The sequence below is a fragment of the Mustela nivalis genome, assembly GCF_964662115.1.
Source record: "Mustela nivalis genome assembly, chromosome: 10".
Lineage (NCBI taxonomy): Eukaryota > Metazoa > Chordata > Mammalia > Carnivora > Mustelidae > Mustela > Mustela nivalis.
The window spans coordinates 69,535,112-69,552,206 of record NC_139029.1 but is presented as its reverse complement, the minus strand read 5'-3'; the positions used below and the strand labels follow the sequence as shown (position 1 = coordinate 69,552,206).

Here is a 17,095-nt window from a genome sequence, read left to right as displayed (position 1 = left end):
CTCCAGAAGGTCATTTGTTTTTTTATGACAGAGAAGTGAGAGTGACCCAAAGAAGTGGGTGCTCATTGTCAAGGCTGCAAAAAAGGGGCTTTGGGCTGTGCATCCCGGGTAGCGATGGATCAAAAAGATGACACACTTGTCATCAGGCACCTGTCCCTCTAAGAGCTTCTGCGTTTGTTCGCCACCACGGGAGTTGTCCCATTCTTTCCTGGTCTAAGATGATGTTCCTTGTCCTTCGGGGCATTCTGCCAGTCTCTTCTGCACACGCAGTCACAGCAGTGCTCACCCGTAGACCCTCCAAGTGTCCATATCTGTTTTAGGCATTTCAGCATCTTGCTCTCTGCCCAGAGGAATCAGGTACTGACACTCAGCATGACAGAAGAGCCCTTAATAGCCACTGGTTTTTTGTTTATGCATCTTAAAATTTATATCTTTAAAGATTTTAGAAAATATTTTGGCCACCTTTCAGATACATGATACTGTGTAATCACCAGGTTTATCTTCTGAATCAGTCACCTTCTCGGCAGATAAAAAGAAAATGGGGAGATACATAGATGATTTCTCTGTTTCCATGGCTGGAAGTGTGAACCTGAGGAGAACAGAGGACCCTTGAGCCCAGAATGGGGCTTAACCAGGTCTCAGATAAATAGAGGGTCTCATACTTTATTGTGCATCAGGATTGTTTAAAAATACAGGTTTCTAGACCCCCCACCCTAGAATCTGCAATTTCAATAAGCACCCGGGTCAGAGAACCCACTTGGAGAAACAAGGCTCTGGACCGTTCGTGCTTCTCCAGCCACATGGATTGTCTGATGATCGGATGATTAACGGCTTTGGATTCAGCCCTGTGTCTATCCATGTCTATCCACAGTAACGATGATAACGTCCATGTTTACTGAGGCTTCCTCTTTGCCAGGCATGGGGCCCAGCCCACTCTGGGCATTATCTGATTTATACCTCGCAGCAGCCCTGTGAGGGCACTCTTGTTACTCTGCTTTTACCGAACAGTAACCCAAGGCTAGAAGGGAATCTGGCACTTGGCTGAAGTCACACTTTAGGTGGTGGGTTGACAGAACTGGGTCTGGAGCCCCACTCTGGTTCCAGCACTCTTAATTAGCCGCCGTAGTGAAATTTAAGGAACAATTCTTCCTAAAGAAGCATGGTAGATCGTTTTTTTTTGACAGTGTGTTCCAGGTGATTTTGTACTTTAAAAAAAAAAAAAAATGTGCTTTGTTTGATCATCAGAGAAAAATCTGTGGACCTTTAATTCAAAGTTTAGACACATGCTTTCTATTATGTCAAAAGATGCTATAAGATTCACACCTGTCATTGAAAAGCAGTGTGACCTGAAACACTTCACTCGGAGTCTGTCTTGTCGAGTTTTTCCAGTGGTGTTGGTAAGGAGAGAAACCTTAAAGTTTAGTAGAAAGGGTTTTAAAGTGTGGCGAGGAAGGGCAATATTCAGACTGAAAACACTGCCACTGGCCTTCACGCACCACTCAGTCTCTCAGGGACAGCGGCAGAGTGAAGGCGTCTCTGGTAAAACCACATTTTTGACACATCTTCGACTTTGAGGTCAAAGCATTGAGCTTGTGATTCACCAGGGCCTCTCGCTCCACTGGGGGCCGGTGTGGTCTAGACTGCACGCGCCTCTTGAGGTGCAATGGCTGAGAAGCCTAAACTCGTGAGCCAAATGAATCCTCACACTAGGCGAGGAGGTGGGGGGTGGGGAGGACGGGGGTAAGACAGAGGCGGAAACATAACCCTTCTGCTTTACCTTTCCTTGATTTCTGCTGCAGGTTTATGAGAAGCTGAAGGACCATATGCTGATCCCTGTGAGCCATTCTGAACTAGAAAAGGTGGACGGGCTGCTCACATGCAGCTCGATTTTAATTAACAAGAAGGTAGACTCCTGAGTCGAAGTCCCCCCACTCTCCTCGTAGCCGGCAATACCGCACTCACAAGGCCGATGACTGTACGCTCCTGTCGTGTTCATTGACAATCTACTTGCCACTGTGCTACTAACTCTGGTTTACAAAAGTCTCCTTCTGAGTTTGCTCCGTTCTGCACCCTCCCCTCCCTCCCCTTGTGGTGGTACCTAAACTGTGGGTTTTGCTAAATGAATTAAGCAATCTAGAAAATATAGAGCTCATGAATTATTGAACTGTGATTAATGGTAGCAAAGAAATACTCCTTTCCGTGTTTGTGTTATCAATGTGAGCATATATATATATATATATATATATATATATATGCTGTTGAGTTGCCAGTATTGGCTAAAGAATGTCTTCTTGATCAGTCAGATAGGCCAGGGGTTCTTTTTTCCTGTTTGTATTGCTCATCATCTTTGGTTCCTGTGAAATTCCTTGGTTCCTGGCTTCTCCCCTTTTCCTTCCTTTTTTTTCATCTGAACTCTGGATATTTCATTGCCAGTTGCTTTCTTTTGCCTTTCTCACTTCTGTTGCCTTGGGTAAAATCCAGGGTCTTGACTTCTGGGTACCTTCCTGCGGGTCCCTCCTGTCTGCCACATTAGCCTCCTCTGACCCATGGCTCCATCTTCAGCCACCACCCTCACTGTCCCCAGGAAGGACAGACAGGTCCCTCAGCAGAACTGTGACCAAAATCACAATGACTGTTTGGGGAACAGTTAACCAGGCATAGGCATATCCTGATGGGGTTTGTCCCGGACATCTGAATTCCAGAAGAAGTAGGGCACCACACCTAGGAAGGTAAATTCAGCTCCAGAGGGTTGCTAGAGATCATAGATCGAGAAGCCTGGAAACACCCCATGGGCACATCTCAGAAATCTTTAAGTCACATTCCATGCATTTTTGCTTCATTACTGACCATTTGTAGACCTCGGGGAATAGTCTTATTTTTTCCTTCGGCTCCTTTCTCTTCCCACCCCCTCTCATCATGACTCACCCTACTTCCAGACTTCTACCCCCTGCAATTATCCTGGTCTAGCAAAGTTAGTTCTTTCAAAAGAGACATTGCATCTACAAATGATTATTGATGGTCTCGTGAGAGCCAGATGCAGCATGTTCAGGAAGTGATCGGCTTGGTGCTTGAAACCACAGACAATGGACAATTCCACTTTGAAATATCTATGAATATATACTGTGGAATTCAATTAAAATTTCTTTCCTCTCTAGCTTTTAAATTACACAACCTGAAACTGATGCTGGTCTCTTACAAAGAACAATGGCACAGTGAAGGGAGAGATCATTGTCTTTTACTTAAACCTGAAAGAATCAGCCTTTTAACAGGCCAGGGAGATGGTACTTTCCAAGGAATGATGACTGATCCAGGCATGTTATCAAACTTCCTAGTCGTCTCCACCTTTCCTGTATTGCCTGTAGCTTGTTGTTCAAGATTAACAATCAGGGAGATTAAGAAATATGACTTCAAGGCTTGCTCTGCTTACCTATGTGATTCTTTTTTTTTTTTTTTTAAGATTTATTTACTTATTTGAGAGAGAGTGCATGCATGAGGGTGGGGGAGGGGTAGAGAAAGAGTCTTGAGCAAACTCCCCGCTGAGCTTGGAGCCTGACCCTAGGCTGGATCTCAGGACCCTGAGCCAAAACCAAGAGTGGGATGCTTAACCAACTGAGCCACCCAGATGCCCCTGACGTATGTATCTCTAACCAAACATTTCTTATGTTTGGTAACCAAGACAGAATTCCCTCCATTCATATCTCCCCTGAGCAAATGGAAGTGACCAGCCTCCGACAAAACCAAGACACCTTAACCTCTACCTATCCTTTTCATTTATTTAATGATTTTATGCCAAAATTTGAAAAAATTCCTTCTCCTCCTTTTTATTGAACATTTAATTCATTCCCATGCAGGTGTCTTAGTTATAGCAGGGTATGAATGAACCATATCTTGGTCACTGGTTTGTTTCAAAGGGTCTCATGATGGGTGAATAATGTGTTGTTACCAGAGAGAAAATGAATGTTACCCACATGGTCTACTTCATAAGAAAAAATTGTCCTCTGCGATTATGGTTGCCCTTTTGGGTTAAATCTGGCCCTGTGCTGGCAAAAGCAGAACTTCTTCCTGGGGTAGTCTGGCATCTCAAAAACAACCTCGGGAAAGTTAACCCAGTTAGCCACATTAGGCTTACTATTAAAGCTAAGAGGCATATAATTTTCAATATCTTTACTTCTGTCATCCCAAATTGAGGAACTGTATTCTATTTAGTCAATTGCAAGTGAACAGGTTTTTCTTTTGAACAATTTGTTCTACAGAAGGCTGTTTTTCACTTTTCCTTTCCTTTGCATTTTTCCCCTCTTTGCTCCTCTGTCTCAAGAAATCACTTAGAGTCTATGTGCCTCTTCACAGAACTGTATTCTCTGCTCTGTCACTGATAAGATCGTCTTCTTTGGACTCCTTTTGTGATACGATGATGCAAAAACCCAAAATATCTGCAGCATAGTGGTAGCAATTTTTGATGTTCTAATCAGCATAACATTATCTTTGCAGAGGAACGATGACCTGTTACCTAGATTCCCCTCTAGTCTGTTGTGATTTATAAGGATAAATAAACTAACAGAAGCTGCTCTTTGACATTGTAAAGACATTAGGAATTGTATTAAAGTAAGGAAAAGTTAATTCTGATTTAGTTGGTTAGTAAGAATCTAACAGGGGCAATATAGAGAAAGTACATTATTTAGCATTATCTCTTCAACTGTAATGGATTGCTATAGAAATCAGCAGGCAGATCTCTAAGGTGTATTGATTGCTCTTTAAGCTACTGTGAACAGCTTAAGGCTATCTCTTCATCTCTACGGGGGAAATAGTCTGTAGGTGAATAATGTGACTTATATAGAGTTGCATGTTAGTCTTCGTAATTATTTAACCTTTAACATTCTACAGAACTCAGACATGGCCTCAACATGGTGTTAGACTTGTGCATTTTGTTTTACTGACCATCACATTCCAGCCAATGTATGGTATTCCACTCTGTGTGCCAAAACCAGTCATGCCTTTCACCGCCCTCTAGTCCAGAGAAGTTCTGCACCCGGTTTTAGTCTCTTGCTGTCCTGATGCTACAAGTATACCAATCACGATGGAATAAAGTGTGAATTGTACTGTGACCAACAGCACCTGTCTCTTTTTTGCAACAAAAACTGCTGTAGTAATTGTAATTACCAATTGCTTTGCTGTCAGCGGGGAAGTTTTTTCTGTTGTCCCATAATTAGAAACACTGCGCCTGTAAATCAATCTGCCACCAAAAGCTTGCATTAAAATGGTATCTGAAATGATAGTTCATACTCCAAGCACTTAAAAAGCAGGCCTGACACCCTTATGAAGTCAAGAGGTCTTGATCTCACCTGTGTTCCTCCTTGGAGGCTTCCTTTGTTCCCTTTCACTCCGACTGTGATAGGGCTCAGTCACGAAAGCAGTGGAACAGGTTTTCCCTTGTGCATGCAAGAGTTTGGTTGTGGTTTTTGTTTGCTTGTTTTACAATAGGCATCTGTTAGGACATTTGAAGATTTTTTAATGAGTCTTTTTTTATTTCCAACAATTTTGGGGGGCCAAAAGTAGCTTTATTATATACGTTTTCTGATTGTAAAACATGATAGCTCTCTGTAAAAATAAAATTCAAATAATACAGGAGAAACTATAAAAGCAGAAGAGAAAAATTATCCAAAATTTCATCACAAAGAGATGCCATTGTTAACATTTTGAAGACTACCCACCCATCTATGAATAGGTAGAGATATAAATGTGGAATAATTTCACACCGTCATGATGTTTGATAGCTTGCTTCCTTCCCTTTAGCAAGGGAAGGCCTCTCTCCATGTCAGTAAATGGAGATCTACATCATCAGTTTTAACAGCCCTGAGTATTCCATGATACCGTTGTCGAAGCAAACGACAAATTAAATTAGCTCTTTCTAATTTATATGGAGTGTTATGTCACAGATGTTCAGTATGCCCATGCTGCTGGTAGCCTGGGGTCTTCAAGCTATCAAAAATGTGCTGCTTATGAGGTTACACATATACCCAGAATTAGTTCAGTCTGGGGTCTTCTTATGGAAACTGAATGGTACAGGTAAAAATTGTTCACTAGAAGCACACACTAGTATTAAAATTCCCTCTCAGTTGATGTTGCATTGGTTAGTTCTCCCGTATTCAGGCCATCATTGAAATGGGCACAGAAGCTTAAAAAAAAAAAAAAAAAGCCAACTACCACCCCTGCACACCTGCCCTGGGCCCCCGTAGGCAATGGAACCCTTCACCTAAGTGCCAGAGTACTTACTCCTCACAGAAGAGAATGGAGACACTTTTTAAAGGAAGAATTGGCGGGGTTTCCCTGACTGATCTTTCTCCCAGCCTTCCAGAAGGATGACGGAAGGTAAGAAGGAGAAAAATCCCCTCTCGTGACAAGCTGCAGATTCTGAAATGGGACTTTTGCTGAATGAATAATGCTGGTCAACAATAGTTTTAGGCAGGTGGTCACATGTTTAACAGGCTTTGGGGTACTGCTCTTGTCTTTTCAGACCTGGCAGTCTGGGAGGGGCAAGGAAGGAAGACTACCAAGATCACACATGGTTACGACATAGAAACTAAAAAGAACAGCGCTGTGGTGGTTCTCAAGAAGGGGAGACCCGATGGAGGAACTGGGGTTTGATCAAGGCTTAGAAGAGCAGCCCTGGCTTCAGGTGAAGATAGGAGGCAGGCCTTTGAGGTGGAGGAAGACTGTGGGAATCCAGGCATGAAGGTGGGAGAGCATAGCCTACACTTTGGAAGGGTCCGTCATGGACCAGTTAACGCTGTTGGACCCTGAGGGTACAATGGTGACAGGATCTGCTTTCCTGGAATTTACATCCACAGAGAAGACAAACATTAAACAAGCAATGGCGTGTGTAGTGAACACTGTGGAAGGAGAATGGGGTGCTCAGAGCAGATGACAGGGGCAAGCAAGTGGATCTGTTTTGCTGGAACATGGGGAAATATAAGAGCACAGTGAGACCATGTAGGTTGGAGTGTCAACAGTCTTGCCTGCTAAGACAGTATATTAGGACTGAATTCGCCAGTCTGTGAGCATCTCCTGAAGACTTCGGGGTCAGGGAGTGATATCACTGGAGCTTAACATGGCAGCATTGTATATGATGATGGGAACTGAGACTGGCATTTCTCTAAGTTTAATTTCCCCTAGTTTAATTTGTCATTTAAACATCTCGTCTCCAAAATGGAGCCTGAAATCTGGACAATTATCTCTCTCTCTCTCTCTCTCTCTCTCTCTATATATATATATATATATATATATATTTTTTTTTTTTTTTCCTCTCCTGAAAAACAAATTAATAACACCTTTCCCTCCCAACTCCAAAGGGACATTTTCAACACGGACGAGATAAAAGGACTCAAGAGTTCTTTGGAAGAAAGGTATAATGTAAACATCATTATCATCATCATTATCCTCATTAACTCCTATCACAGCAAGTCAGGATCCCATCAAAATGTCATCTTCTATTTGCAACATCAATCACCACTCCAGAAATAACTCAAGATTTTCATCCTTGATGCTTCTAAGCTAGCCTGACAGCCTCCATGACAAATTCACAGGTTTCCTTGGTAGCCGACACGGCTGTTCCGAAGAAGTACTTGCATTAGGGAACTGTTGGGAAGTTGGAGTTCTCCCCCTCTCTCTTCCCCCTCCAAACTCTCCTCTAACTCAGTGAAAGCTGGTCACTTATAGTACAAGATAACTGGGATTATCAGGCTTTTAGGAGAATGTGTAAGAGCCAAATATGTTACTGTCACTATAAATAAGTAAAAGATTCAAACCAGTATGCCAGCTAACCCCTTGGTAAAATATAGCTTGGGCTGGCTTGTGACATGAATGCCAACAAGTAATGATGGGTCTCTAGGTCTTGGGAAGCCCCCTCTGTTTATAAATAGAAAGTTTAGTCATTTGGCTATAAATACAATGAAAGACTTTGAGTGAATTAACACAGACCTAAGAAGGTAGCTTGCTTTTTCCTCCAGTTAAAGTTTAAAAAAAAATTTTTTTTTAAAGTTCCTGTCCATGGACAAGGAACTTATTGATTAGGTAGGAAGGACTCTGGGACAGAACTCCGAGGACAACAGCTCCAAATTAAATTAGGAAACCATGTGCTATGTGTTGAAATTTCCCACTCTCCCTCAAGGGTACAAAGACTAGATATTTCACATTGAGGCAGAAAAAGTTCAGGAACCAAACAAATTCTGATTCTAAGCAACAGCCAAGCTATGAGAAATGTTTCCTCTTCTACCTCTGGAAAGAGCTTATGGAATAAACAGATTCGTGGATCCAGAAGAGGCTTAAAATTCCAGGGCAGGATATGAACAAAATCATCTGTTCTGTTTACGTGGGACCCATGTGAGCATATGGGGTCCCCTAGAGTTAATGCTAGGACAGCAACATGGGGCTTACTTCCTTTCTAGGCTTGTTTATAATTGGGGGAGACCAAAGGAACATTGTGATCATGAAAGGATGGTAACAAGGAGTTTATCTGATAGGAAATAGAATTCATGCCCCCCTTAGATCAAATAAAGAGATTTTAATGATGGTATGTGTCAAAGATATGCATGTTCAGGGTGCAAACAAGGGGTGGTGACACCCAGAAACCTGCTGTCAGCAACACCCCTAGGCTCAACAGGACAAGGATAAGAAATCATGCTACTGCCTCTGAGACAGAAAAAGAAGGACCACAGCTCCAGCCAGAGACCATGTTCCAGAGCAGGGAAACATAGCTCAGCCTCTCTTTTCCCACTCTTAGATCTGCTGGAGCTCCCCATTGACTGACCACAACAGCTGGATGGCTAGTTGGGGGGCCCAGCAATGCCTTCTTCAGAGGTGAGCTTCCTGAGCCATAGAGCTGCCAGAGAAGAGCAGAGAAGGGAGCTGGAGAAGGTGGAAGGTAATCAGCACAATGTCACTATGAAAAGGAGGTCTTCGCCCTTCAGGGAGCAGCCATCACCAAATCTGTCTCTCCAGGTTGGCATTTAAATCCTATTTTTTGGCAAATTCTTTAGGCACATGCCAGTTCCTTGGTCTGGTTCTCCCTCTCTGAATTTCAGAAAATGACTGGAGCAGAATCAGCAGTAGGACAAGGAGCCGGTGCTGCTGGAGGGTGAACATCGCGTTCCAGACCCATGAGTCCTAGACCTCTTTAGTAAGCACTATGTTAATTCCAAAATTAGAACAATCTCTTAGGCACCTGGTGTTCAGAAACAGCTAGGTGCTTTTTTACAGCATGCTCATGACCTCCTGGTGACAGAAAGTTGTTTAGGATTCCACAGAACCTACTTCCTCTGTTTCCCCTTTTGATTGTGCATACAGCCAATCCCGCTAGGCACAAGCTGTGTTTGGTTTTACATGGTTATGTTGTTCATAGGAATAATATTCGGTCTACACTCATCCAGTTAGTTCTCCATTCTGGAGGTGTACAAGCAGAGACTCAAGGACCAAAAGCAAGAGGGGCTGTGGAGAGATTGATCTGGGCAGTAAAATCTGACCTAGGTAACATCTAATGTCCTTTACCACCCTGCAATTCTATGTTTAGGTGTTTGTGGTGTTCTGATCCCAGGGGATTTCCTTCCCACTCTGCTCCTCCCAACCCCTGCCAGGCTCTATATGAACGTGGTTCTCATCTAGTAAGTAACCATAGGAGCTCACTTCTCGCATGATCGCAGGAAGAGATCTGTGGATTGACTCCCCAACAACACCGATCAACTTTTTTTGGATGAGTCATTTTTTTCCAGATTTATTCAGGTGTAAGTACCAAAATTTTAACACATTTACACTGTACAGCATGGTAATTGGATATACATACATACATTATGAAATGATTCCCACAGTCAAGTTAATTGACACATCAATTACCATTATATAGATCATTATATAGATAATATTTTTTAGTGAATTACTCAACGTCAACTCTTTTAGCAAGTATCAAGTACACAATATTTTTAACTACAGTTCCCAATCTGTACACTCGATATTTTTTTTTAAGTATAGTTGACACAGAAGATTTTTTTTTTTTTTAAAGAAACACTTAAAGCCCCTGGAAAAGGTTGAATGTGCATGCATCAAGTGAAGAAAGAGTCAAGAAAATCTTTTAAACTTGTTAAGATCAGTGAGAATCTGTGGTATTTTCACTCTTCTCCCTCCCTTCCCAGCTCAGTGAGAGAGACCTCCATTCCAGACAGAGAGCTAGGAACACAGAGCCCTTTCTCTCCACAGGTAAGAGGAGAGACTTCCATTGTTCATCCTGCCCCCAGCCACATGCTTTTGCGACTAAATTCTGGCAAGTGTGTCTAGGAAGTGGGGTTCAAGTGGGGTTCAAGTTGGGTTCCATTCTTTCACCCAGCCCCACTTGTATGGGACAGAGGCTCTTTGAGACACCTTGAGCTCTGCACCAAGAAGGATTTGAAGCCCTGAACACCTTTCCCATAGCTAGCCAGGAGAGGCAAGCCCAAAGGACCTGAGGCTACAGCCTCCCCTTCAACTAACACTCACCAGCTAAAGCAAAGAGGGCACTTTAGAGAGGAGCCCACAATTTCCCCCGCCCCCAGCTACAGAGCCAAGCCTCAGAGATTTTGCCCAGGGCAAGAAGCAGGCTACAGAACCAAGAGCTTCAAATTCCTCACCAAAGTACTGACTTCATTTGCAACAGTGTAAAGAAGTTCAAGTCTAAAGGTACTCTCAAAAAACCGTGAAGCTTGTAATGAAAAGCAACTGGGAGAAGATGGGTAGATTGGGCTAAACTTTAGGCAGCCAGCTTGGAAAAGGAAGAAGTAAAACTCACCCTGTTAACAGATAACATGATCTTATATATACAAAATCCTGAGGACTCCACTAAAAAATGATTAGACCTAATAAAAAGAGTTCAGCAAAATTTTAGGATATAAGACCAATATAAAAAAAAAAAAAAAACCCTGCATTTCTATATACTTGCAATGAACATTTGAAAGTGAAATTAAGAAAAACAATTCCACTTATCATAACATCAGAAAGAATTAAATACTTAGGAATAAATTTAATAGAAGTACAAACTTACGCTCTGAAAATGACAAAACATTGTTGAAAGAAATTAGAGAACTAAATAAATGGAAAAATCTCTCATGTTCATTGACTAGAAAACTTAACAGTATTAAAATATTGATACTTTCCAAATTGATCTACAGATTCAAGGCAAAACTTATTAGAATCCCTGCTGACTTCTTTGTAGAAATTGATGAGCTGATTCTAAAATTCATAGGGAATTACAAGGAGCCCCCAATAATCAAAATACTGAAAAAGAGAAAGTTGGAGGACTCACACTTCCCAATGGTGAAATTTAAAAGCAAGAATAATTAAAATAGTGTGGTACTGGCATAAGGATAGATATATAGGTCAATAGAATTGAGAGTCTAGAAATAAGTCTATACTTAGTCAGCTGATTTTTAGCTAGGGTTTGAAAGAATATTTAAAGGAAAGAAAGGATAGTTTCCTCAACAATGCTGGGAAAACTGGACACCCACCTCAAAAGAATGAAGTCAGACTCTTCCCTCACACCATATACAAAAATTAACTTAAGGGGTGCCTGGGTGGCTCAGTTGGTTAAGCGTCTGCCTTTGGCTCAGGTCATGATCCCAGGATCTTGGGATTGAGCCCCACATCTGGGTTCCTGCTCAGCAGGGAGTCTGCTTGTCCGTCTCCCTCTGCCCCTCCCTCAATCATGCCCTCTCTCAAATAAATAAATAAAATCATTTTTAAATAACTAACTAATCGGGGTGCCTGGGTGGCTCAGTTAGTTAAGCATCCAACGATTCTTGGTTTCAGCTCTGCTCATGATCTCACAGTCATGGGACTGAACTCTGCATCCAGCTCTGAGCTCAACTTGGAGTCTGCTTCAGATTCTTTCTCCGTCTCCCTCCTGCTCACTCTCTCTCTCTTTCAAATAAATAAATAAAATCATTTTTAATTAATTAATTAATTAATTTAAAAAGTGAACTCAAAACAGGTCAGATATCTAAATGTAAGCAGAAAAACATAAAAGTCTTAGAAGAAAACATAGGAGCAAATCTTCATGATCTTGAATTAGGCAATAGGTTCTTAGATATGACCCCAAAAGCACAAGCAATAAAAGAAAAACAAAAGAGAGACAAATTGGACTTCCTCAGAACTGAAAACTTTGTGTATCAAGAAAGTTAAAAGATAATTCACCAAATGGGAGTAAATATATGCAAATCATGTATCTGATAAAGTATTACATTTTGAATATATAAAGAACTCTTATAACTCAATAATAATAAAAAAAGACAACCCAATTTTACCATGGTGAGAGGATCTGAAGAGGCATTTCTCTAAAGAAATTACACTGATGACCAATAAACATATGAGACATCATTAAGTATCAGAGATCAACATCTCTGATGCAAATCAAAGTCACAAGGAGATACCACTTCACACCCAGTAGAACAAGAAGAATCAAAAAGTCAGATAATAAAAGTATTGGCAAGGATGTGGAGAATCAGAACCCTATACACTGCTCTTGGGAATGTAAAATGCAGCCACTTTGGGAAACAACCCAGCAGTTCCTTAACATGTCCACATTCAGTTACCATATGACCCAGCGTTTCCCCTCCTCGCTATATACTCGAGAAACGATTGCCTATGTCCACGCAAAAACCGGTACGTGAACGCTTGCTGCAGCATTATCCAAAATAACCAGAGGGTAGGAACAGCTCCAACGTACACCAAATGATGAGTAGATAAACAAAATGGGTTAGCACTACCCAGTGGGGTATTACTGAGTCATTTAAAAAAAAAAAAAAAACGGAGTATTGATACATGCTACAACATGAAGGAATGTTGAAAACATTGCGCAGAGGTAAAAAAGCCAGTCACCAAAGACCCCATATCATTTGATTCCATGTATGTGAAATTCCATAATAAGCATATCAGTAGAGACAGAAAGGAAATTACTGGTTGCTCAGGGTCAAGGGGAGGGACGGGGGGAATAGAGGGAGTGACAGCTTAGGAATAGGAGGTTTCTTTTTCACAGAATGAAAATGTTCTAAAAGCAATTGTGGCAGTGGCTGCGTATATCAGTGAATATGCTTAAAACCCCTGACTTGTACATCTTAAATGGGTGAATTGTTTGGTATATGAATCTCATCTTAATAAAACTTTTTAAAAATAATGGTAATAGTACTCTTTGTCCTCTTCATATCCCAAAGGGTGGTTGCGAACTTCAAATGAGAGAGTTTATTTGAAAATACTTGGTAGTCTATGGCCATACCACACTGAATGTGCCCGATCTCGTCTGAAAATACGTGGTACTCTATGCTGTTTTATACAAATGCAGCCCATTATATTCCTGAATGGGACCAATCAGCTTTTCCACCTGCACCTGTCAGTGCAGAACTCACAGGCTGCCATTTCTAAAAGTACCTTCGCCCCCAATTAGATTTCCTTTTCTTCCGTCATTGACAAATTCATCCATTTCACCCTTGAAATAGCTCTGCATAATAGTTGCTTGTGCAATGCTTCTTACCATCACAGCCTTTTTAAAAGAGGAAATAACATTTCTTTTATATGTTTTCCTAAAATTCAGCTCAAGTGTTGCATAATTACCACACATACCAAGTTCCTCGCTGCATCAACCATGAAGTGCCCATGGTGTGTATAATACTGTGCTAACCGGTAATCATTCCTTTCCTCTCAAGTTCCCAAACCGCTCATTATATCCTGGCCATCGCTATGCTCTCCAGAGCCGCGGTGAGCAGCAGTCTGAATAGGCAAAAGGAGATGAGAAAGACATTTGCTCAAAGTGGGGAGGTTGAGAACAATATTGAAAGCATCTGGTTCTTGGCCAGGTGAGCCTATGAAGGCAGCAGCGGCGCACCATTTTCAGACAGAAGGAGGGAGAAATCAAGTGACCCTTTCTGGTGGCATTTTCTTTACTTGGTTGACTGGGCCAATCCTGCAGTCTAAATAACCTTAGCTTTTTCATCCAATTATACAGCCTTGGACCCCAGCCACGTTTCATCTGGCTTGCAAGCTGCTGATGCCCTCTTGATCTCTTTTTTACATTTTGCAAATAGTATCTAATGGTAAGAGCTTTTTTGTAAAGCTCTGTGTACCTGGCATGGTGCCAAGAAGTGCTATGTTCCTTATCATGACTGCCTTATAAGGCAGATGGCAAAACTGAGGCCCTGAGAGACTTCGTCACTGGACAAAGTCACGCAGCTGGTGGATGTGGCACCAGGGCTCAAACCCTGATGCCGTTTGAACAGCAGAGCCCATGCTCTTCATCATTGTTCTGTGCTGCACGTGGGAAACTAGTGCACTCTAACGATTTCCAAATTGTTACACATCAAGGCATTTCCAGAATGTGTGAAGTTTTCCTACCTCTGCTTTTGCATATTAGCCTGGGTCTGGGAGTATGTATTGCCCCTCTCACCCAGAGACATCCCTTGGTTGAGCCTCCAAAACAAAGGGAGCCTAGACATCCTTGGTTGCAGACAGCAGTTTTTATAGAGGAAGTGTGGAGTAACAGCGCCCCCAGGTGGCCATTTTTATTTTCTCATGTGGCCCTTAGGTAAGAAGTGGGAAGAAGAAAGCTGTACAGCTGACCTGATGGCTGTTGTGGTATGCACCCAGGGGATGGCTGGGTGTGGACCCGGGCAGATTCCAGGCCTGGACTATCCCACCATGGCTGAAACCAGAAGTGCAAAGTCCCGACGGAGGTTTGAAGATCCATGCAGACCCACAGGAAATCTGAAGGCCTCGTGGCCTTCAGGGGACAGGGGACAATACCCCCTTTCACTCACTCTTGGTCCCACACCTGCATCTCCTCCAATGGAGCACCAGCGCTAGCTAAGCTTTGTTCCCTTGCTGGAAAAAAAAAAAAATCACCAACCCTGGGGTAGGGGTGAGAGCGGGAACACTTTAATTCATAGTCGTTTTTCCCAAATTCATGTGAAATATGTCCATCCGGTCTATCCCTGATAACAGGTGTTTCAAGGAAAAGAGAAGAACCTAGGGATGCTGAGAATCAGGAGTATTGGGGAAGGCAAGAAATAGAGAAAGGAAGAGGAATCAAAGAGAGGAGAAAAGGGGGAGGGAGAAGGGGAGACAGGAAGGGCCCAAGAAGAGAAGAGGGGGGTAGCCCAGACCTCTCTGCAGTCTGGCTCAGTCCCCCTTGCCCCAGGCTTCAGAAGCAGGAGAAGCCTGCAAAGACAGTGTGTCCAATACACAAGATATCTCAATGGCTTCCCACTGGCCTCCCATCTAGCTTCACGTATAGCCTGGGCTCTCCAGAGAAGCAGAATGAATAGGTCAGAGAGGTGGGTAGGCAGATAGACTTACTACAAGGAATTGGTTCATGAGATTTTGGAGCCTAAGAACTCACTATCTGCAGCCAGTAAGCTGGAGACTCAAGAGCACCAGTGGTACAGTTCCAGTTCAAGGCTGAGGGCCTGAGAACCAGGCCCCTGGATGGTGCAAGTTTCTGCGTCCAAACCTGAAGCCAGGAGAAGACTGGTGTCCCAGAACAAAGAGGCGGAGAGAGAGAAAATTCTCTGTTAGTCAGCTTTGTTATTCTTCTTGGGCCCCTCATGTGGGACAAGGTACACCCACACTGGGAAGAGCAACCTCCCTAACTCAGTCCATGATTCGAATGTTAATCTCATCCAGAAACATCCTCACAAACACCCTGAAATAATATTCAACCAAATATCTGGGCACCCCATGGCAGCACAGTCAAGTTCACACATAAAGTGATCCATCCCACTAGGCAAGAATCCCTTGGCACACCACTTTTTCGTTGGTTGTGTCCAGACTGTTCTCAACCAAGACAGTAGAGGCTAAGGACAGAAACAGCCTTTTCCAGCATTATACCCTCAGCATCTGATACAGTAAGTGCTCAGGATGTTTGAAAAATCTAAAAATAGATAAATGAACAAATTTACAGATTTGGAAACAATATAAAGAATATACAGTACTCCTCTCATTACAGAGCTGTGCCCTCTCTAGAGGGAGGTAAGCTCTTAGTTCCGGGCTGTGTGTGTCATTCCATTCCCAGTGCTTAGCATGGTGTTTGACACACAGAGGTGCTCAATAAATGTTTGGTGACCCAGGGACCACTGAGTGATTCCCTTCTTAGAGATGGGGCTGGCCTTGCAGCTGGAGCTGACTGAAAACCACTCTCACTTTTCATCAGAGTCTGAGAACAGGCTTTAGCGAATCATTTCCACTCACTATTTCAGAAGCCTTTGTTTGCAAAATCCCAGCCTTCCATGCTGTCACTACAGCGAGGAGAAACCATCAGAGTGCCATCGGGCCCCTTCGGGGAAAGCTAGGAAGACTACAATTAGCTCTGTCCGTGAGCAGCCTGCAACAGCACTGTGGGCCCTTCCAGGGGAGAAGGAAAATCCTGATTAAATGGAGCCACTCACAGCCCAGGAGCCTGCTGAGCTACAGGAGAGTTGCCCTAACGTTGTGAGATAGGTTTCCAGAAGAATTTCGAAAAGGATAAAGAGATCCAGTCTAAGTTCATCTTCCTTTCTGGAAGTCTCTGCTGTTCAGGAAAAGCAAGAAAGAGAACTCTATCTTTGGGGCTTCTGTGTCTTCGTTTTATTTGTGGAAAACCGTGACAGGGGTCGCAGAGAGTCACAGAAGTATGAGACTTTGTCAACTCCCAGCTCCTCAGGGAGGTCGGGCTCCAGGAAAACCAAACCGCCAGTTAGTCGTCACTTCCGGCCACTCACAGAGGTTACGATAGGGTGGTAGTGAAGAGGTGTGCTCTGGAATCAGAACTGCCCTCCGATGGAGGCACCATCATCTGCTGGCTTGGGCCTTTATAGCTTAGCCACCCACGATCTCCATCAGGCCTCAAGCTGTTCCAGATGAAGACCATAACCATTGTTGTCATGAACAGTTGAAATAGTCTCCATCTTATGTGATTATAAGCGTTTAGGAAAATGCTGCATTTTTGTTGTTGGTGGTGGTGGTATAAATGAGCTAAGTTAACACGATGTGCTTTTTTTTTTTTTTAAGATTTTATTTATTTATTTGACAGAGAAAGATCACAAGTAGGCATAGAGGC

General features: G+C 42.8%; 1 protein-coding gene across 1 annotated transcript in view; it reads left to right on the top strand.

Annotated features, from left to right (window-relative positions):
• The window catches only part of DDAH1 (dimethylarginine dimethylaminohydrolase 1), a 134,256-nt gene extending 129,154 nt beyond the window's left edge, over positions 1-5,102 (top strand). Inside the window, exon 6 of the mRNA XM_082688216.1 lies at positions 1,800-5,102. Coding sequence (XP_082544342.1) covers positions 1,800-1,916 — 117 coding nt within the window. The 3' untranslated portion in view covers positions 1,917-5,102. The remainder of the gene's footprint in view (positions 1-1,799) is intronic.
• Positions 5,103-17,095: the final 11,993 nt, after the last annotated feature.